General features: G+C 42.3%; 1 protein-coding gene across 7 annotated transcripts in view; it reads right to left on the bottom strand.

The window, feature by feature from the left end:
• Positions 1-454: 454 nt before the first annotated feature.
• Positions 455-23,510, bottom strand: part of ACSL4 (acyl-CoA synthetase long chain family member 4) — a 102,783-nt gene continuing 79,727 nt past the window's right edge. For all 7 annotated transcript variants that reach the window (XM_061598142.1, XM_061598140.1, XM_061598141.1 and 4 more), the window contains exons 4-16: positions 22,604-22,781; positions 21,992-22,101; positions 21,307-21,445; positions 19,490-19,640; positions 16,599-16,722; positions 15,752-15,823; positions 14,826-14,965; positions 13,846-14,018; positions 13,311-13,385; positions 12,274-12,465; positions 11,589-11,703; positions 10,732-10,889; positions 455-3,260 (exon numbers count right to left, since the gene is read on the bottom strand). In XM_061598142.1, the coding sequence (XP_061454126.1) occupies positions 3,103-3,260; positions 10,732-10,889; positions 11,589-11,703; positions 12,274-12,465; positions 13,311-13,385; positions 13,846-14,018; positions 14,826-14,965; positions 15,752-15,823; positions 16,599-16,722; positions 19,490-19,640; positions 21,307-21,445; positions 21,992-22,101; positions 22,604-22,781 (1,785 nt within the window). In that variant the 3' untranslated portion in view covers positions 455-3,102. The remainder of the gene's footprint in view (positions 3,261-10,731; positions 10,890-11,588; positions 11,704-12,273; positions 12,466-13,310; positions 13,386-13,845; positions 14,019-14,825; positions 14,966-15,751; positions 15,824-16,598; positions 16,723-19,489; positions 19,641-21,306; positions 21,446-21,991; positions 22,102-22,603; positions 22,782-23,510) is intronic.

Raw genomic sequence — 23,510 nt, 5'->3', positions numbered from 1 at the left:
GTTTCCTGGGAAGAAGGATTGACTGTTAAACTACTCTGGGAACTATGCCTCTGTGAGGGGAATAGGGGCCTCCTAAAAACTTTTAGCACCCTTAACTCCAGTTCCCAGGATTCTTGGGGGGAAGCCATGACTGTTTAAAGTGGTATACTAAAGCATTAAATTGATAGTGCATAGCGGGGCTTACTTCTAAGTACAGGATTGTGCTGTAACTGTATTTGATGAAATAGCAAAGTGATGTGTTATATGGACTTGAATTTTTTTAAAAAAAGCTATGACAACACTGAGACTACGCTATGAAAGAACATCTCTTGAACATTGAGACTTTCACAGTTGAAAGTTTTTTTAAAAAAACCTTCATGCATACAAAAAACCAAGGTTAGCCAATCAAAGCATCCATGGAGCAAAGAGACTATGCAGGCCAAATTCATTCTAAAATAAACTTCACAAGCTGCTGTTAGATTTAGAAGCACACAATGGCTATTTACTCCACATATTTGTTTTTTTCCACAATTTTTGTCATGAATGACATTCAAAATAGCAAATTTGTGTCTAAGAGCAATTTTTATCACATACTGAATGTAACAGACCTCAACAAGTTCACTTGAGAAAAACATCCACTAATTGACAGGGTAAGCATTTCCTGTATATGTAAACAAGTGTATGTGTTTGGTTAGTAACTACCAAGAGGCATTTTCCTGGTCCCATTAGCAGTCGTCAGATTGGAGTTGACAAGCTCAGTTGGCAGTGTGCTGGTTTGGCAGGAGAAGTACAGTGAAAAAATTATCTAAACTATCCCTTGTAGCTTCAAAATTAAAATTGGTCCTTAAGGACAGGATAACCAGTTGCAGCCAGAACAATGGCACAACGGGCTTAATGAAAACTGGAATTAGTAATTTGTTGTCATTTTGAAGGTTGACTGATCCACACATACACTTCATAGAAGGAAAAACTTGCCCAAGCTGTATTTAAAACTGCTGTGTGCAGGAACAACATTTCATACAAAAATCTCTTCATTTTTTAGAAACAATACCGGATTGTTTTCTTTTGACCATAATATACACACTTAAATATTATGAATAAAAGAAATCTATTTTATAAATACTTTTTAGCGCCAAGTCAAAGTATAACACATTGCAATCAAGGGTCACAGCTGTACAAAACTGGAAGCAACATATATAAAAGGATTAAGAGAAAAGTGCAAAGTAGAACAGCATCAAGAATTGCCACATCTTACAGTATTTCTAGTTCAAGTGTGACCTGCTTGCAGGGATATAAAAGTCCAGAGCATGAACTAAAGGAAAACAAAAAAGAGAGACACTCTGTTGAATGCAGCACACAAAAACAGCAAACTACAGGAGAGTCTTTGCCTGACTCTCCCCTCAGCACAGCAAGAAATTCCAGTTTTTAAACAAACATTTTCACAAACGGAAAGAAGACAAGATTTAAATACAGTATTTTCCTTTTGAACAAGTTCCTTTAACAAAAACTTCCAAAGATCAAGTTCATTGCTCACAAGTAAGAAATTCAGTTTTTACATATGACTTGTTGTGCGATGTATTAAAAGATAAATAGAAATGCCTTTTCAAAGTTAAAAAAAAAAAGCAACATAAAAAAACCAACGACTGAATTCTTGGTCTGGATGTGCTTGGGAGAACAGGCACAGACATCCCAAATCACCATTCTTGATAAGTACAAGTGTACAGTTAAGAAGACAGAGACAAAGTTTAGCCATCAAACTTGTTTAGTCCCACTGATTTCCAAGGAAGTGTCCTAATGTACTAAATAAATTATCTGAAAACTTAATGGATGCGGGTGTTACCGTTAGAAGCTGGCGTAGTGTTAGAGATGGCAAAGATCACTAACTTGCCATCATTTAAAAGAAGGTTTTTAGATGTTTGGGTTTGAATAGGAAATGACTCCTTGTAGTAGTATTAGAAGTGCAGGATGCAACCCTTAGGGAACAGAGAGGATGCATTTCAATGTGGATTACAGTCCACCTCTGAAGTGTACTTGTCTCCCTTTTAGGCACTATAAATACTCTGAATACTGGCATGCAGAAGATCCCACCAGTATTATATGTCTTGCCTCTCCCATATTAAATTCATGAACTATTAAAATCAAGGGAATCATGTGGTCTGTGGTTTATAAAGGCAGAAGACACTGAAGAGAAATATTGGTTTTAAAGCTGCATTTACAGCTCTTCACTGTAGAGTAAAATGCTACTGGGCCCTTAATACTCTCAAAAAAGTACCACAGATGTCTCTTCCTCCTCAGTATTTCCACACAGCCAAAGTGCTTTCTTTAGCAGCCTGAACTATAGCTAACTGCACTCAGTGTGTATTCAGTTAACTAGCAAACTAGCATAAGCATATAGAACTCAGTGGTAATATTTCTGCTGCAAAAATTTGATCAGTGACGCTTTAATGAACTAAACGTGTTTGCTGAATATACACACTGTGCAAAACCCCATTCCAAAGCAGTTGTGTGTTAGGAGCATTGTGGATCTGTCTATTTTTGGCTGTGTGAAAGTACCATTCAAAAGACAAACTTATCTCCTCTCTGTCTCTTAGCTCTGCATAATGACAGTCAAGTTAAAAGAAACTACTTTATCTACCAAAGGACCTGAGATTACAGATTTATGAGCAGCACTCTGGAAACTATAAGCTTGATTCTGCCTATTCTTTCTTCACTTTTTCCATATACAGTGCATAAATTAAATACAAGCTCATTTTCCTCCATTTTTAAAATCATCATATTGGAAACTTCAAAGATGATTTAATTCCTTATGAGTAAGAGAAGCCAGAATATAAAAAGGAAGAAACAATGGTTTACCCAATGAGGGAGTTTCATATGAACACAACCATTCTGTACTGGGAGTGATCAAATGAAACAATGGCAGTGGGTCAGTCATTTTAACAGCATCTTGAAAGTATAGTTCAGGAAGCCAGTGCCGTTCCTTCTTTAAAATGAAGTGTAGCTTTCATCCTTTTCACAAAATGCCACCTCTCCATTTATAATTATAGCCAATGTTTGGGGAGTTACATTTGTTGCTCAGTCCTAGAAGGAATCCTGCACAACTTCTCGACTCATGATGTTTGGAGGTTATTTACCGCCATACATTCGCTCAATGTCGTTGAGGTAATGGTTCTTCAGCTCTTTCCTTTTCAACTTGAAAGCATCTGTAACTAGGCCAGTCTCTGGAGTCCAGGGCTCTGGGCTTAACCGCACTTTGACAGGTATTTCAAACCTCTCGAGTTTCACTGCAAGACCAATTTGGGAGGATGAAAAATTGATGTTAGAAAAGAAATGACAATTTAATATTCAACTAATGTGCACATACGAAAACATCCTGAACAAAATATTCAGTTATGTGTGATGCAGAGCTGGGTTAATTGGGTCAACCAGAGAACAGCGATTTTCAAGATACCAGGAACTTTTACCGTAGGCATCCATCCGTCGTGGAATTCCTGAATGTCTGTGATTGAAACCCCATGCACTGCAGCAGATTCGGAGGGTGCATACTCAGAACAAGCCTGATGGGCCTCACTCACATGTGACTAAGAACATGCTCAACACCCTCCTGCAGCTTCACACTGCAAGAAGTATTTTAGGGAACCTTGCTCATTTAATCTTCTCAATGAGGAACCTATCCCTCCAATAAGCTTATAAGGAAACCCAGGGATCCCTGGAACACAGTTTGCGACCCATTAGGCTACAGGATTTTATTAAAAATACCGTTGTATACCACTTCATAAAAAAACTTATTTTTAAAAAAACTTAAGTTTAGTTCTAGGGTTTTGTCCAGGGCCAGCCAATCAATTATTATTATTATTATTATTATTATTATTATTATTATTAATTACATTTCTAAACCGCCCTATAGCAACAGCTCTCAGGGCGGTGTACAACAAGATAAAACCACATATTTAAAATACGAGCAGGTGTGGATTGCGCCATACAATAAAAAACATATTTAAAACAAACTAAAATAAAAATAAAATAAAAATTACAAATTACAATTAAATTAAAATTAAAATTAAAATAGCTTAAAATGCCTGGGCAAAGAGGTGGGTTTTTACCTGGCGCCGAAAAGATGACAAAGAAGGCGCCAGGCGTATCTCATCTGGGAGGGCATTCCATAGTTCGGGGGCCACCACTGAAAAGGCCCTAGATCTAATTACTGTTCTCTGGGCCTCCCTATAAGTTGGGACCCGGAGAAAGGCCCTAGACGTCGAGCGGAGTGAATGGGTAGGTATATAGCGAGAGAGGTGTTCCATCAGATATTGCGGTCCAATGCCATTAAGGGCTTTATAGGTAAGAACCAACACTTTGAATCTGGCCCGGAAACATATTGGAAGCCAGTGCAGTTGGGCCAGAATAGGTGTTATGTGGTCAAATTTCTTCGTCCCAGTAAGAACTCTGGCCGCAGCATTCTGCACTAGCTGAAGTTTCTGAATCGTCTTCAAAGGTAACCCTACGTAGAGAGCATTACAGTAGTCCAATCTAGAGGTTACCAGAGCGTGAATAACTGAGGCGAGGTTCTCCCTGTCCAGATAGGGTCGTAGTTGGGCTACCAGCCAAAGCTGGTAGAACGCATTCCGTGCCACCGAGGCTACCTGGGCCTCAAGTGACAGGAGCGGATCTAATAAGACCCCCAAACTATGGACCTGCTCCTTTAGGGGGAGTGTAACCCCATCTAGGGCAGGTCTGACATCAACCATCTGGGCAGAGGGTCCCTCTACCAACAGCATCTCAGTCTTGTCAGAATTGAGTTTCAGTTTGTTAGCTCTCATCCAGTCCATTATCGCGGACAGGCAGTGGTTTAGTACATTAACAGCCTCACCTGAAGAAGATGAAAAGGAGAAATAGAGCTGCGTATCATCAGCATATTGCTGGAAACGCACTCCAAAACTCCTGATGACCTCACCCAGCGGCTTCATATAGATATTAAAGAGCATGGGGGACAGAACTGAGCCCTGCGGGACCCCATATTGGAGCACCCAGGGACTTGAGTAATGCTCCCCAAGCATCACCTTCTGGAGACGATTCCCAAGATAGGAGCGCAGCCACCGCCAAGCAGTGCCTCCAACTCCTAAATCCGCAAGTCGCCCCAGAAGGATATCATGGTCGATGGTATCAAAAGCCGCCGAGAGATCAAGGAGAACCAACAGAGTTACACTCCCTCTGTCTTTCTCCCGACAGAGGTCATCATACAGGGCGACCAAGGCCGTTTCTGTACCAAACCCTGTCCGAAAGCCGGATTGAAATGGATCCAGATAATCAGTTTCATCCAAAAGGGCCTGGAGTTGGTGAGCGACCACGCGCTCTAGAACCTTGCCCAGAAATGGAACATTTGCTACCGGCCTATAGTTGTTAAAATTGTCAGGGTCCAAGGAGGGCTTTTTTAGGAGCGGTCTCACCACCGCCTGTTTCAGGCAGAGTGGGACCACTCCCTCTCGTAAGGAGGCATTAATCACCTCCTTGGCCCAGCTGGCTGTTCCATTTCTGCTAGCTTTTATTAGCCACGAGGGACAAGGGTCCAGAGCAGAAGTGGTCGCCCGCACCTGTCCAAGCACCTTGTCCACATCCTCGAGCTGTACCAACTGAAACTCATCCAATAAAACAGGACAAGACTGTGTTCTGGACACCTCATTAGGTTCAACTGTTACAATATTGGAGTCAAGGTCCCGACGGATGTTCATGATCTTATCTTGGAAGTGCCTCGCAAACTCATTGCAGCAGGCCGTTGATGGTAATATTGCATCCGGAGGACCAGAATGTAAAAGTCCCTGGACAACTTTATAAAGTTCCGCTGGGCGGTTACAAGATGACTGGATGGAGGCAGCCAAGTACTGCTTCTTTGCTGCCCTCACCGCCCTCACATAACGTTTGGTAGAGGCCTTCACAAGTGCATAATTACATTCGTCGGGAGTTCGCCTCCATTTGCCCTCCAGCCGTCTCCTTTCTTGCTTCATCACTCTTAGCTCCGCGGTAAACCAAGGAGCTAATTGAGCTCTGCAAAGGAGAGGGCGCACCGGGGCGATTGTGTCAACTGCCCGGGTCATTTCCGTATTCCACAGAGTGACCAGGGTTTCGACAGAATCGTCAGTTTTGTCAGCCGGAAAATTCCCTAGAGCCCTCTGAAATCCCTCAGGATTCATTAGTCTCCGGGGACGGACCATCTTAATTGGTCCTCCACCCTTGCAGAGGGGAGAAGACAATGTGAGTCTAAATCTCAAGAGGCGGTGATCTGTCCATGACAAAGGAATAGATGTAAAATTCCTCACTCCCAGATCACCATCCCCTAACCCAGTGGCAAAAATCAAGTCTAGAGTATGTCCTGACACATGTGTAGGGCCAGTAACAAATTGAGACAGCCCCATGGCTGTCATGGAGGTCATGAAGTCCTGAGCCGCTCCAGACAAGGCGGCCTCGGCATGAATGTTGAGATCCCCCAATACCAAAAGTTTGGGAGATCGCAACACCAAGTCTGAGACCACCTCTGTCAGCTCAGTTAGGGAAGCTGTTGGGCAGCAGGGTGGACGGTACACCAACAGTATTCCCAGTCTGTCTCGCTGACCCAACGTAATGTGCAGACACTCCAGGCCATTAGCCACCTGGATGGGGTGCCTAACGAGAGATGGAACTTCTATAGACCACAGCGATTCCCCCTCCCCGACCCTCGGATCTACCCAGATGCTGAACCGAATACCCAGGTGGGCACAACTGGGAGAGGTTAATACCTCCCAGATCGCTCACCCAGGTTTCGGTAATACATGCCAGATCGGCCGCCTCATCCACAATTAAATCATAGATGAGGGAGGTTTTATTATTTACCGATCTGGCATTAAAAAGCAGCAACTGGAGATCCGAGAGTTGGCTGATAGAACTACCAGCAATCCTGTGGATGTGAGGAGGACCAGAACACGGCACAGCCACCAATTGTCTGGGCCGAGTTCCCCTTAACTGGCATGTCCTCCTCACAGCGCCATACCTCCCATTACCCGTCACTGCACTGATTGGGGCCCCCTCTGGTCCTCCCTCCCAACACCCTATCTTCTCGCCCAGGAACATAATAAAAATAAAATAAATAACAAAGCTCATACTCTATACACAATCACACACTCACTCATACAACCACTCATACATCCAAATAGCACAGCAGCAACAACGACGTCCCAGCAGCCAATGGGTCGCCACAACGGCAGCTGTAACGGCAAGGGCTCAAAAGCGATGGAACGGCAATGCCCCCCAACCAAGCAACAGCGACGATAGGAGCGACCACAAAGGCAATGGCAGTAGCGGTCAACAACAGTGACAACGGTCTCCAAAACAGTCCGAGGCAGTCAGGACGAAGCAACAGTAGAGCGGCAGCCGGACCCGCGGGAGCCGTAGTAACGACGATGGTGACTCGGGCGTACAGTCGTAATAGCAGCCGTAGCAAGCGCCCAGTGCTCAAGACCGCAGCAGCAGCAGCGAGGCAGCATCCACATCCACGGCGGTCGCACAACGATGACGATGAGTGATGGTGACCCGGGTCACAAAGTTGCGGCAACAACAGCAGCAGAACGTCAGCCAAGCCCACAACAGTCGCAACGGCAATCCAGGGCGCCAAACCGCAGCAGCGAGGACAACACAACAGCCCAGGGCCACTCTGATAACGAGCCCACACAATGGAGCCGACCCGGGAGGCGACAGCGACACGACAACAACGGCTGAGAGCAGCGCAGCCGTGGCACCGGGAGAGCCGGCACAAGCCGATACAAGCCGGGGAGGGGTAAGGGGCAAAACACTCCCACCACAGCACTGGCCGCATATGTCATATTATGACAACCCTCAGTCATCTTCACTGGCTGCCAATTTGTTTCCAGGATGAATTCAAGGTTTTTGAGGGTTTTTTAAATTCTCAAAGTCCTAAATGGGCTGATACCAGTCTCTCAGGATGTATCTCTTTCCATATAAACCTGCCTAAGAACTTTAGTCTATTTTCAAGGCCCTTCTCTCTGTTCCTTGACTATCCAAAGTTCAGTAGTTGAGTATGAGTGATGGGGCCCCTTGCGCTGTGGTACCCAGAGCGTGGAACGACCTTCCAAAAAGAGGTATGCTTCAACCTTTCATTATTCATTTTTAGAAGAATGCTGAAAACAGACCCTGCAACATTCTTAAAGCTCTGTCTCTAATACTGCTTTAAACAGCAGTTTAATGTATATCTACCTTTTCTTTAAAAAGTTATTTTGAGCACAGTGATGTAGGAAAATAGGGAATCAATTAACTAATACAAGGAAATGGTGCTTCACGTGCCAGTTTTCTGTCTTAATCGAAGTATCAACACAGGAATGTAATTCAACAAGAACATTTAATTTTAAATTCTCATAATCACGAATAGATTATTAAGACTTTGTCAACTGTAACGAACAGTAATTGCAGTGAATTTTGCTTTCTCCGCTAAGATTTCAGGGTTTGGCTTACAATGAATGAAGTTATGACTTCAGGAAAGCAGTAGGTTGACAACATGTTTCTACTTCTGTCAGAACATCCCCCAGGCACCTGGTTGGCCACTGTGAGAACAGGATGCTGGACTAGATGGGCCACTGGCCTGATCCAGCAGGCTCTTCTTATGTTCTTATGTTCTAACATGGAAGCAGGGATTGCAACCTCAGTGCTTTAACTGTCAAGGTAGAAGAAATTTGGGGCAACTTTTCTTTCCCATAAAAGAAATGAGCTGTCTTTCACTCAGAAAGTACTTATGAAAACACTGCGGGTTCCCATATGAACCTGCTAGTCATTGGGGAAAAAAACTTTTCAGAAGACTTTCTCTAGGTGCCCCCATTTTGGTGTTAAGTGAGTAGCTGGGATAGAACATAACAGCAGCCCTGGTGAATCAGGCCAAAGGCCCATCTAGTCCAGCATCCTGTTCTCACAGTGGCCAACCAGATGCCCGTACAAGAAGTCTGCAAGCGGGGCCTGAGTGCAAGAGGACTCTCCCCTCCTACGGTTTCCAGCAACTGGCATTCATAAGCATACTGCCCCCAACAGTGGACGTGGAACAAGGCCTTTGGGCTTTTTCTATGGTGGCACCCCAGTTATAGAATGCTCTCCCCAGGAGTGGTTTGCCTAGTCACAATCATTTTAAGTTTCAGATGCCAGGTTAAGACTATTTTAGTTGCCCATGTTTTGAATGGTTAATACAGCTGACTTCATTGAAGCCTTTAATTTTATTGATATATAGATAATGGATTGTTTATACTGTTCTTTTGTTGGTTTTATTGTGCTTTTTTTCCAATCTGTTATTGCTTTTATTGGTGTTTTATAATGTTTTCTCTGCTATTTATAGTATGCTAATACATCACTTACTTGAACTGGAAACTGCTGTGAGAACTTTGCTAAAATTAGGAGGCAGGGTAAAAATATCCAAAATAAATGAATTAAATTAAATACCAATTTTTCTAAATTCAGTGTATCACAAAGTTTAGCCAGTAGATGGCAATAGAGTAATGAACTATGATTTGCTACATAATCAAAGGACTGTCCATTTTCCATGTGAAGCTACTTGGCCATGCAGCACTTCTTACCCAACTTTATCTACATTTGTATAGCCCAGCTAACTTTAAATCACACTTCCCCCGCCAAAAAAGAGAAAGATATTCCCCTCTATTTAAGTCTCTTGAAGAATTATAGCATTATCTGTATTGCGAGGGGGAAATATGGTCAAGATCCATTCTTGCATTTATTCCTCAAACCTTTGCTTTTCATTAAAGTCCATAAAACTTTTCTTAAATGTAATTCTCTTAGCAGTAATGGATGTTCTTGATACATGTATGACACATCCAGCTTAAAAGAGTCTTGCTAATATATGCTGCAGTGCTAGGAACACACAGTTCATAGTGTTAAGTACCACCCAGCAAGTCCCAAGTAACAGGAAGCACAACAATGTTGCAAGCAAGCTGCGTACTCAGTATGGGTTCTACACACACAGGAAATCCAATCCAGAAGGTGGAATTTTGGGAACAGAGAAGAAAACAGCTCTGGGCAGCTGACTACCAAACTCACATGTGCTATTCCAGCACACCTTATTTTAAAATGAAAAAAGGCAGGGCGGAGGGGAAAACTGGATCCCTGGAAGGCTGTGTTTTAGGCCATAGAGTTCCACTATATCCTCCACATTCTATGGGAAATAACCAAAAAGTGGTGTTTGTCAGGCCTTGTCCTTAACATCCTCCAGTAGCAAACTTAGTGCTTCCTTTCTGGCAGGAATAAACCCAAAACGGGGTCACCAAGGAACAAAAGGAAGGTGTCACTATCCTTGGGAGAACCTGTTGTTTGCAACAGTATTTAAAAAAAAAAAAAACTCAAAAGGAACAAAAGGAAGAAGCCCCTCCTGAACTGAACATGCTTAGTGGATACCAAGAGCCACTGAATGTAAAGGATTAGTTTGAAAAGAAAAAAATGCAAGAACTGGGGAGCAGCAAGGAGACTAAACTGGCTTGCTTAAGCCCTTATAGTATGCTGGACTATGGTTGGCACCCTCAATATGAGTACTCCTGTTAGGTGATAAGGCTAGTATATGGCCTGGGAAGTCCTGAGGGCCAGTTAAAGAGGCTTGGAAGGGTCCATTTGGCCCTCAGGCTGGAGGTTTGCCACTCCTGCTATTAGTCTCATGTTTTGCTGCAGGCCTCATTTGTGTATCATTATAACAGTACCATGAAAACACAGAAACAGCTGTTTGCTTACTTTTGTTAGCCATCTGCTTAATCTCTTTCAGGACTTCAGATTCCATAATAGGATTGTTACAGATGTCCACCCAGTTGCCAACTGCACCCTTCTGTTCAGCAAGAGCAGTTAACTTCTTCTGATTGGGAACCACAAAACTGATGACATAAGACTGATCACTAGAACAGAATGCAGGATAACATAGTTCAGGACCTAGATCATACTCATTTGTTTGCAGTAATATTTCTATGTGCTTTAGCTAGAAGCTTACTCCAGTCCTAAAGATTTGTAGAGACTGGATTCAATTCTCATTTATCATCATAATATTTGCTTCATAGTCTGCACAGAAAAAAAAAGGGGTGCGAGTAAGGTATTTTTCTGGAACACAGTTCCAACCCACAAGTGTTAGTAAGAATGCAAAGGTAAATATAGTTTCATGTTTTTCTACTGCTTGCAGACAAAAAGCATGTTACTGTAAATTATCTTGTTTCTACACAGAGGCTAAAGATGAAGAAACTGAACTAGGATATTGCTAATTTGTATGTAAAATGCTGGGGACATTCAGATGATGCTTATTTCAAACAGATACAGTAACTACTTTCAGGACTATGACACAGTTAACAGCTGCTATCTCTCTGTGTCAACTTACTGGGTGCTCTAACCAGAGATAGGGACAAGGCATGTGTGTCAGCTCCACACCTGTTGGAGAGACCCTGTATCTATTTCTACTCATACAATAAGGCCTTTGGATAGTGAAGAACAAGACTCACTCTTACTAAACACACTACCTTACTTGTTCAAAATATATTTTTTTAAAAGCCTCACATAAGATGACCAGCACAGCAAAATTATGAACACGCTAATAAATGCAAACCTACCTTTTGGCATAAGCACAGATATTGTCAATAAGTGGACAGTTTTTCAGGGCTGCCTCAACTTTGCCCAGCGATACATATTCTCCTGCCTGTAACTTCACCAAATCTTTTTTGCGATCTGTGGGCATAATTAAGTGAAACAGTGCTTTAAAGAGCATGCAGTCTGACCCTATACATCTTTACTCAGAACCACAACCCGCTGTGTTTGTGGAGCAAACTCCCAGGTATGAGTTTCTACTTATACTTTGTATACTGAGCTTTTTCCTGTATACAGTCAAAACATGTCATGTTATAATTTAGACCAACATGGGAAAAGTAGTCCAAAATCCAATTCCTGAGGAAGTGTCTGTTTTGCCTTTGCAACTAGGAATCTGCTATAACTATGAAACCAAAGTAAAAAAAAATGTATTCATAAAATTGCAAGGCTAAATTTACAAGACTGGATTCAGATAACAGAGTTCCATCTCGCAGCACATCTTAATACTGCAATTTAGCACACTCCTGTACAACTGGAAGAGATAATATACATTTGGCGACACCCAATCAGGTCATGCTCTCAGAAGGCTGCTGAAAGAAATTGAAGTTACTTAAGCCAATGATTTCCATGGACTAACGCTGGCTATCCCTCATTGCAGTATTAAGTGTTCTTTATCAAACTGTAACTGAGTCAGAAGAAAGGAGGAGCCACCTATGATCTGCAGACAGCCATCAGAATGAAACTCTCCAATATCTCCAGTGCAAAACCATCGCTGGCCATTTTCATCAATGATAAAATCTTCTGCTGTCTTCTCTTCATTTCGGAAGTATCCCATTGAGACATTAGGCCCACCAATTATAATCTCTCCCCTAGGGTTTGGCTGGTCTCTGGTAGTGTAGCCTCCTGAAAAAGTTACATAAAATAATTAGCAAAAATGATTATAGCTCTCATCTTCCAGAAGTCATTGAGAAATGAATCAAAGCTGCCATAAAGCAGGCAATAAAGCAATATAAAAATATAATGCTCTACCTAAGAAGTGACAATCACTGATTAACTATACCAAGATATGAAATTCACAGGGACGATAAAATACCATCTTTTATTATGAACGACCAGTGTCCACAAAGTTTTTCACATCAAGCTAATTGAGCCTGTCACATGCTGGACATGAGGATCTGGCCTATGCATGTTTACTCAGAAGTGAGTCTCACCAAGTTTATGGGGCTTACTCCCACGTAAGTGAGCACACCATTACAGCCTAACACAACTATCTTTTACATGGTTACTAAGTAGGCCCTATTAAAATGAACTGCAATCTCCTGAACAAACATGCGTAGGACTGGTCTGTAAGCTTGACTGATACTACATATCTACAGCAATAAGCTTACTGTATCTGAACCTGGAAGATTGCAAGACTTGCAGTCTTAATATATTTCTTTCAAGGGCTTTTCTGGAAAGGACTCCTCCCACCACATCACTAAAGAGAGAGGACAGCACATGAACTAAAAGTTCCTGCATTCAAATAAACAATCAGGTGTTTACTTTCTCCACAGAAAAGAACCAGAGGCGGTAAGTGCACAAACCTGAGATCCACCCCCAGTCTCTTCTAAGGGAAAATCTAGGGGAGAAGCTATTTTTCAAACAGGCTCCTGGGCATTTTTTTTCCAGGTCTGTAAGTACATTTTATGAGTTATTCACACATGGAAAGTGCTGCTCTAATTTTTACTAGAAATACAGTGTTCTCTCACCTTCTTGCCAGTCTCTCAGTTTAATCTCACAGCAGATTAGAGGAGCCCCTACTCTGCCAGTGCTGTAGTCAGAAACTAGAGGGAGGGAAAAATCAGGTAAGATTAAGATGACAACCAAAAGGGTTTTTATTATTTTAAATTATGGGCACTCCCAGACTGTTGCTATTTTGTGGGTGGATTCAAGTGCATACTGGCCAGTTGAGGTTGTGCAATTAAAGTGGATTTGGCACTCTTGCACAACAAACCTACTTCCAAATGAAAGAAAACCAGATTTTTTTGTGATAAAGTAATAGGAAAATGCACTGGAAAGTGTGAGGTAACAATTGCCTGATTCCACACAATATAGCCTACTCACAAACTTTGAACAAACAAATCAGGATGAATGCTCAACAAACAAGTCTTTTGGAAGCATCCCAAGTTAAACTGCAGATGCTAGATAAGAGAACAGCCAGTGCCAGTTAATTTGCAGGTCAGTGATTTAGGAAAAATATACAGACCTCCTAGAAATGAAGATAATGGAACCCTCAATCTTTACCTTCAGTAATTGTCCCTGCTCCACAAGTTTCTGTTAAGCCATATCCTTGGCCAACAGGACAGCAGAAACAAATGTTCATGAATCGTTGTGTCTGAGGTGAAAGGGGTGCTCCTCCTGAAAGCATCATACGTACATTCCCTCCTAGCAATGCTTTCACTTTTTTAAACAAAAGTCTTAAAGAAAAAGAAATTGGCGTTAACATAAAAAAGTACATGCCACCTAGGTTAATCAAATGACAAGAAAACATCCATGCTTCAGGCCAGCACTAGATTGTGCAGTTCAAATGTGCATGTGCACATTTTGACTGGAACATGTTCAACCAAAGCCCAGTGAAAGTCAGGGAAAAAATTCTCAAATGTTTTACTTCCACCCTTTGGTCTAAGTTGAGTTCTAGCACTATTTTTTTTTCCTGGTAGACACTCCTTGTTGGTAAAATTCAAAACGTTTCCTAACCTAAATGATCTCATAATGGTACAATCCATTAAACCCCTGCATAAGCACTACTCAAAGTAGTAGAGAACGTATAACAGTGCAGCCATATTTAGGATTTTTGCTGTGCTGGGCCTTCAGGACACAAAAAAATAGTGCAAATACATTTACTCAAATGAGTCCCAAAGTTCTGCTTCCTATCATACAGGGGTTCTTGAACTGTGATCCGTGGGTCACCAGGGGCCCCTAAGTTTCATTCAGGTGGCTTGCTGCATATCGCTGGATTTGTGGTTGAAGATGGGAGACAGCACATCCTTCGCATTAAATAGCCGTACTGATTTTTAACTAAACCTTTATTGCTTCTTTTATTTATATTTTATTGTATTACAATTTGAATTCTATGGAATTACCACTGCTACAATAGACATAAAAATCATTAAATGGTCCACCAAGAACCTCAGCAATTTTCAAGTGGCCCATTGGGGGGGGGGGGAGTTGAGAACCACTACAATACTACTATACTGACCAGCACATATATGAAATGTACTTACAAATTACATAGGGGTGCATCATAGCCCCTTTTGATTTGTTCTAATTTATAGTCATATCCAATCTTGAATAATGTCTTCTGGATATAGTTCATTTCTTGAACTTTGCTCATAACATTCTTATAAATTCGATCCATGATTTCCTGTGAAGATTAAAAAAGGGGGAGGGGGAGTGTTGAGAAATATTACCATTCCTGATCCTGTTTATTCTAGTATAGCCTGGCAATCTAAGGGGAGTGGGAAGGAGAACCTCATTCATTTTTAACAGCTTAGTTTTTCCTTAGTTGCGCAACACTTAATGTACAGTCTAGCTAATCTATTTGTGGTCAATCTCAGCTGGGGGCCATATTGCGTAGGCACAAGCTGAAATGCGCAATGGAAAAATTGAGCTTTCCTCCCTGGTAAACTTCCCTCTCCCTCTGAGGCTATGTTATTTCAAGGACTACACTCTAATATAGTTTTAAATCTTTTAAGACATATCTTCAGCTTAATTGTATCACAATAGTATTTGACGACAAACCTCAAGGTCTGCAATTCTGACTGTGCCATTCTCATGGGTTTTTTGTCACCAGTGTTGTTTTTTATTGTCAAAATATGGGAAATGGGACACTCATGAAACTGTTATTGTACGAAACAAGTTGTCTATAATCATAGCACTGACTATGATCATAGCACTGACTATTTGTACTCAAGCCTTGCAGATGCAGGGACCAAATGTAATTCTAAAGCATATAATATTGAGATCTAAGACTGAAATCCTACGCACACTTATTTGGGAAAATACATTACTGCACCTTTTAAATTTTAAATAAAACAAAAATTTACCATACAATCAGATTCACTTTATTTCTTAATGTTAACGCTATTGGAATGATTTACATGAAAAAATGAACATATTCCAGTAGCCACTCACCCCTACCAATACTTACAGGTACAGCTGCCATCAGTGTGGGTTTCAGAACAGAACAATCTCCTTTGCTTCCCTTTTTAATTTTACTTGACTGCAAGAAAAAGAGTGAGAGAATCCTAGTTCAAGTGCAAGTAGGTCCACAGATCTTTAAATTGCAAAGCAAAATAGTTTATTCCATGCAGTGAACAGGTATGAACCTCAAAAATACAAGGAAGCCCTCTTATAATATTATTTTCTTTATTAAAAAGAGCAGTGGCGTCCATTGTTATCTGCAGACCTTTGATATAACAAAATAACTAGCCATAACATTGGGGAGTGCTGCTGTTTGAATCCTAGTTTCTACTGGGGGAAAAAGGTGGGGGGGGAGCTGTGAAACTTTTTGCAGAGCTTTGCATGCTGAAACCATTCAGTTAGTGAGCAAGAAAAATACGATGCTTGTTCCATTTCAACATATTACAGTGCTTCAGGATCAGCAACTGAGGGCTTGCCTGCTCAAGACACTCTACTATATATAGATATGCGTGGGCAGGCTGGCAAAATTGGTGTGGACTGGTAGACTTTTTTTGGACTTGCTTGCAAAGCTGATTCTAAAGATAACTTTAGTGGGGGGAATCATGTGGTTTAGCTAGATTTTTCTAAAGTCAGTCTCTAGGGCAATGCTTCAGGGGCGCATCTTTAGATGTTACTTGCTTCAGTTATAACTTTCGTGCACTCGCCACTCCTAAGCTTAGCACATTTTAGCGTGGTGAGCTGGAATCGCTTATTACTTTAACTCACTATCAAGTCTTTAGCGTTCACTGTGCTGAACGTAAAAGCATTTCTTTCTTGGTCAACAACCGATAGGAGAGCTCAGTGTATTCTCTTACCTGGTCTGATAGCGTGAGTGGAGAGGAATATCCAATCCTGCAGCCATATGTAATACAGGAAATTTCTGCTGTCAGTTCTAATACATGAGCCAAAGGCAGATAACCAATGTATGTGTCCTTGGGTCTAAAGGAGAAATATTATGTGCTTCAATATAGCAAGCAGGATATATCTTGGTACATCGTTCTGAACATAAGAGCTCTACTGGATCAGGTCAAAGGCCCATCTGGTCCAGCACTATGTTCTTACAGTGGCCAAATGCCCATGGGAAGCCCTCAAGCAGAACCTGAGCACAACAGTGATCTCCCCACCTGCATTTCCTGCCACTGCTATTCAGATGCATACTGCCTCCGACAGCGTAGACTGAACACAACTGTCATGGCAAGTAGCCACTGATAGCCTTGTCCTCCATAAATGGTCTAATCTTTTAAGCAAGCACATCAAAATGTTTTGATTCTACATTCTTCTCTCATAACTGAAGGATGCTTGGATCTATGCTCTGCAACATACAGCCAGGCTGATTAGGTAACTCAACAAAGCAAGCTTTAAAATCTTGGCAGTAATGGAAAGCATCTTGTACCTCCTGCTTCAGCTCCCTAGACTTGTTTTGGTTAATTAATATTCTCTCCAGCTTGGAGACTTCAAGACAAAACAGGTTTCCATTTCAAGCTTGCTTCTGTTCTCCCCCTTCCTCATCAACAGTCTTCCAAGCAATAAAAGAGGAAAGGGACTTTCCATTTGGTGCATTCATGTAATTCCCAGGATGCACCCAATTTCCAAATACTGTCAAAGTAGCAGCTACCAGAACTGATGTTTCTTTCACCTGGCCTTTTTACCACACACCTTATACAGGAGGAGTTCCCAAGTTGTGGTCCACAACCTTCATTTAGGTGGCCCATGGTACGTCCACAGTAAATATTCATATTGATTTTTAATTGTATTTTTATGGCTTCTTTTCTTTCTTATATTGTATTTTATTGTATTACAATCTGAATTCTGCGGATTTCTATAGACTATTTCTTATATTGTATTTTATTTCTATGGAGTCTCAATGGTTTATATTTCTGATATTGTATTTTATTGCATTACACTTTGAATTCTATGGAATTCAAACTGCAGTGCAATAAAATACAATATAAGGAATAATAGAAGCAATACAAATACAATTACACATCCTCACAGCATCTCGCAGTGCGAATTACAGTTGCTACAGCAAGCAGAAAAATCATTCAGCAATTCATCAAGACCCTGAGCAATTTTCAAGTGGTATGTGGGGAAAAGGTTTGGGAACCACACACAGTTTTGATAGGGCCCATATATGATACCCTGTGAGTCCAAATCCCCACTCGTGTCTCCTGGGTGCCAAGGGCCAGCTAAAGATCACCCCCACAGTGAGTGGCTCAGGGGTTACGTGCCCTGCCACCTGTGCAGCCGTGGGCAAGCTGCATAGTCCCAAGGAGCCCAGTTGCCCCCCAGCTGGCAGTTGAGGAGAAGGAAGGGGCTGGCTTGTGCAGCTGTGGCAAGCTGAGCAGGCCCTAGTCAGCTGAGGAGGACTAGCCTCAGAGGGAGGCAATGGGAAACCCCCTCTGAATACCGCTTACCATGAAATCCCTATTCCTAGGGTTGCCATAAGTCAGGATCGACTTGAAGGCAGTCCATTTTCAGAAGTCCATTACAGAATCCTCAGAGACTGTGTAATTGGAACAGTCTCAGACCTCTGCTTTATAAAAGGAGTTTTTGTTTGTTTTCCATTCCTTGGCAATTGCATGTCTCTCCCTCAACTTTAGCAGTAGTAGAGTTAACTACTGTATCACTATTGTTGCTGTAGTAAAGCCTTAGAATTATCTTGTCCAAGGTGCAAGGTTCTAATTCAGTAAGAAGCAAGTAAATAGCCAAAGTATTAGCTCAGGATCTGTAAGTAACACATCCTAGGCAAGGCACGTGACTTTTACATCTCTTATACAGACTAATTTGTCTGTTGTCTTGAACACTCTTCTTTAACACTTCCTAGTCAGTTAAGGCTCATGTTCATTATAAAGCCACAGAGCACAATCCTCCTGTCTACCTGCTGAAAACAGGATGCAAAAACACATGGAGGCAGGAATGGCAAGTACTGGGAGCGGAGAAGAGTGTTTAGACTGGGCCACGTTAATCCTCTCTGCCCTCTTCACTTGCTTGCCAATCAGTGGCCGCAGCAGACAGCAAGATGCCCCCACCCACTCACATGGATTGTTGTCATTGCTGAGTGAGGGGAAGCACCAAGGAAGAGCAAGCTGGCCCAGTTCCCCCCCCCTCCCTCTCCCTCTCCCTCCCTCCCCCTCCCCCTCCCTCCCCCTCCCCCTCCCCCTCCCCCCCTCCCTCCCTCTCCCTCCCTCCCTCCCTCTCTCTCCCCCTCCCCCCCTCTCTCCCCCCTCCCCCCCTCCCTCCCCCTCCCCCCCTCTCTCCCCCTCCCCCCCCTCCCTCCCCCTCCCCCCCTCTCTCCCCCCCTCCCCCCCTCCCTCCCCCTCTCCCCCTCTCTCCCTCTCCCCCCCTCTCTCTCTCCCCCTCTCTCTCTCTCCCCCCCCCCTCTCTCTCTCTCTCTCTCTCTCTCTCTCTCTCTGACATTTTTTTCCTCCCTAGCAGCCTCTAATCCTCTTCACAAGGCTCCAAACAGCCCTGGCAGATAAAATGTATAAAAGCAGGGCATGGTTGCCAGATTCACCAGTCAGACAGTGGAGGACCCCTGGTGGCCATGCTGTGGGCTGTCATGTTGCTGTGCACCCAAGAACGCCGGAACGTCTGTACCCTGTCCTCCAAGGGGAGACGCAGGATTGCACCATAAGCAATTGCAGAAAGGCAAGATTTTTTTTTTAAAGTTTTTAACATACATATTTGACAAACAGGAAGTTCTTACCCCAGCCCAGGTATTCGCTCACACTGTCCTGTCATTCCAGCTATCAAGTTTTTATGCATCATCATCACTCCTTTAGGCCTCCCAGTGGAGCCACTGGTGTACATTACTAAGGCCATATCTGTAGGATTAGGTCGACTTGGAGGGATGTTTACTAGGGGAAAAAGTTACAGATCAGGACATCACAGAAAATAAACAGTATTTTATATCACAAGCCAATCTTGGCTGAAAATGAGTCTTCTAGCAATGGAAGACCTGCTTCCAAAGCAAGTTTAATTCTCACTGGGCAGAAAATAGTGAAAACATACAATTATTATACTTATGTGCCATATCTACATGTCACTTTCTATGTCAATGTTCAGTCAGAAGGAAGAAGCTTGGGAAGGGCTTAAAACAGCTCTCAGATATGTGTTCCATACCCTACTGTGGTCATTATCCCTTCCCCTCTGCCTTGCCATTCCAACGGCACAAGTAGTACTCAAGATAGGAGCCCATGGAGCACAAGAGAAGTACTTGACTTGAAGCCAGAGAGTTGTCCCTTAAGAGGCTCTAGTTCTCCAAAAGGGAAGAATTGAAATGTGGACTAGAGGCAGAGGCTCAAGAGACTTCAGTTCACTTCCAACCCTTGTCAGAAGTTGCTCACTATGAATTCTCCTTGGTGCTGTGACAACCAACCTGCTTCAACTTGTGCACTCATCCGCAGGACCAGAGCAGGGCAAGTACGGAATATAGCATCAAAATTTGAATGGTCTGCCTACTGGATTCAGAGCAACTGGTCCAGATTCTCTATGGAGTGCCCTCCTTTTAGCAGTGCAACTAGTGGTGACATTATCATTTCAGCAGCAGGTCAAACCTTATTCGTTTGATCTGGCATTTACTGCTTCACCCAGCCTGCTACTGTCGTTCTAATTTTAGCTGCTTCTGTTTATTTGGATATGGAGTTTTGTAAATGTTTATTGTATGGTTTGCTTCTATTAAGTATTGCACATTACATATTATATCCCACCATCTTGTATATATCAGGGGTGGGGAACCTCGGGTCTGGGGGCCAAATGCAGCTCTCTAGAGCTCTCTATCTGGCCCTTGGGATGCTCCCCAAGCCATAGCCATTTCACAGGACAAACCTTCCTCCTGGCTGAAATGTGCCCTTGAACGATGATAATGCCTCTTCCTTGCCAGGAAGGAGAGATGTGTAGTGCTTATAGAAGCCTCTGGCTTTTGCATGATTGAAATGTACAGTAGAGCCCTGCTTCTCGGTGCCCTGCTTTTTGGCGTTGCGCTAATACGGTGCCAGTGGGGTGATCAGTGGAGGGGAGCTGGAGCTCCCCACGCTCTAGCTGATCTCGCCAGAGGAGGGGAAGATCAGCTGTACAGCGCTACAGTTGATCTCCTCCTCTTCTGGCGTGATCAGACTCCCGTGCTCGAGCTGATCTGATTTTCAGCAGGGGTCTGGAACCTAACCTAACCTGTTGTATGAGTGGGGCCCTACTGTAACCTCCTGTGCAAAGATGTAAGTTACACCACTGCTCCATCCAATTTGGTGTATGGTCCCACCCATATGTATGTGCCCCCCTCCAAAGGTTATCCATAAGGGAATGTGGCCCTTGGGCTGAAAAAGGTTCCTCACCCCTGATACAGATGAAGAAAATACAATTTTTTTTTTAAAAAAATGCACATCTACATACAACCTTAAGAGAGAAACTTGCATTTTAAACAGCTTGCTGCTTCATTCTGATTTACAACCTTGTTACTACAGTGAGCAAAGTGCTTTATCATTTCACTTAAAGCAGCTGTGCTAGCCTATCAGTTTGTCCACTTACAGTTTTCTGGTCTGGCTCCCAGTTCTTCTACTGCTTGCATGCTATGGATCTCCAGTGTTTCAGGATAGTCTGACTTATTGATAGTCTTCTTGTCCACATAAATGATATGTCTGAGGCAGGGGATTTCTGACAATACATTCTGATGAAGAAATAGTGGAGGGTTGACTACACAGAGTACTGAATGGGTTCTCAGCCTGTAGCCCATTTATTTGGATACCTCTATTGCTGTCATGATGGCTTTGGCTAATATCAGTGCTTTAAAAATATACCGTCCTAAGCCATCAGACACCCTCCCCAAATGGAAAGATCTTATGTATGGGTTCATGCTAGAATTGTGACAACCTTCAGGGGAAAGTGTTCCACAAGGTAGAGGCAAAGGTATCAAGAATGCTTTATTTGTGCCTTGATGCTGCCATCAAGGATTCCAGGATTTTCAAACATTTTCAATAAAGGTAATTTATTGAGAGTGCCACTGAATTATGACACAAGGCCATACTTTGTAGCCTCAGTGCAAAATACACGTAACTGCAAGTCAGTCACCATCTCAGGAATTTCAGCCTAATGCTGAAGTAGTTTCCTACACAATGTGAAGTACTGTCACACAGAGGTCTAAAAGTAACCCAACCCTGATCTTCTGCAAGATTACTATTATGTTTACTACATGAAGGCATCTGATAAGACTTACCTTAAGTTTGCTTTCTAAAAGGTCTGTGCTAGTGATTAGATATGATGCTCCAGATTCATTCAGTCCATAGGCTACTGCGTCTTCTCCAAGGGTTGCGTATAAAGTAACCACTATTTAATAGAAAGGAGGAAAGCAGCTTAAGCTTAAAATAAAAGTTGAAACCCAAACTGCATTTGTTTCCATCATCAACTATTTTGCACTGAGGAATAAGGAAAAGCACTTTGGTTTTCCATGATCATTTTTTGTTTCACATCTGCTGCAAGACAAGAGTAACAGTGCAGTCCTACCCTTAAGTAGAATACGTCTTGCATGCCTATGCAAAGCTCACACACAGTGACTAAATATAATTATTCACACTAATTATGGCTGTTCTGAATTATCACTGTGCTTACTCTTGTGTACATTTGAGTTTTACATAGAAACATTACAGACAGAAAACTCTGGCACTGCATGTTATAGTTACATATTCATTCTGATAACTTGGGAGACAACATTGCAGTAAGAACAAAAAATATGGGTCAGGAGAAGAAGGAAACAAACTGCTTGGGAACATAATCCTGTGTTTTGTTAAATTTGCTTGTTGTTGTCAAATACAGCATCATTAATACTCACAAGGAAAGTTGTATCGGAAACATGTTTGTGCTGCGATCATCCATTCGGCTCGAGTTTCACAGAATATAGCAACTGTGCTCTTTGGCTTTAGCCCAAGTGCAGCTAGTCCATTCCCAAAGTGGTTCAGTTTCTGGTTAACTTCCTCATAGTTCAGCCATCTATAATTTCCTAGGATCAGCTGGTTAAAGTAAAAATGCTTGTATAATATATTATTTATTTATTTGATTTATATCCCGCCCTTCCTCCCAGCAGGAGCCCAGGGCGGCAAACAGAAGCGCTAAAAACACTATAAAAACAGACCTTAAAATACATTAAGACAAAACAAGGTTAAAAACATTTTTTAAAAAGCTTTACAAACATCTTTTTTAAAAGGGTTAAAAATATTGTTAAAAATATTATTAAAAAAACATATTAATAAGCAATTCTAACACAGACGCAGACTGGGATAGGTCTCAAAAGGCTTGTTGAAAGAGGAAAGTCTTCAAAAGGCGCCAAAAAGATAGCACAGATGGCGCCTAATATTCAAGGAGAGGGAATTCCACAGAGTAGGTGCCGCCACAGTAAAGGTCCATTTCCTATATTGTGCAGAACGAACCTCCTGATAAGATGGTATCTGCAGGAGGCCTTCACTTGCAGAGCGCAGTAGTCGACTGGGTATATAAGGCTAAGACAGGCTTTCAGGTATCCTGGTCCTGAGCCCTATGGCTTTGTACACCAAAACTAGAACCTTGAACTTGGCCTGGTAGCAAACTATTGAATGACTTGATCAATATAATGAGGCTGTATGCCCCAGAACAATTGTTTCTAAAATCTAAACCTTTTAATCATCATTAAGAAAACTACCCATGAAGTTGGTCTCAAAGAAATGCATATAACTTATAAAATGGGCAAGCTGTATTTTTAGTTT

Source organism: Rhineura floridana, chromosome 16 (assembly GCF_030035675.1).
Source record: "Rhineura floridana isolate rRhiFlo1 chromosome 16, rRhiFlo1.hap2, whole genome shotgun sequence".
Classification (NCBI taxonomy): domain Eukaryota; kingdom Metazoa; phylum Chordata; class Lepidosauria; order Squamata; family Rhineuridae; genus Rhineura; species Rhineura floridana.
Note: the sequence above shows the minus strand (reverse complement) of the source record. Positions and strands in the feature narration are given on the sequence as shown.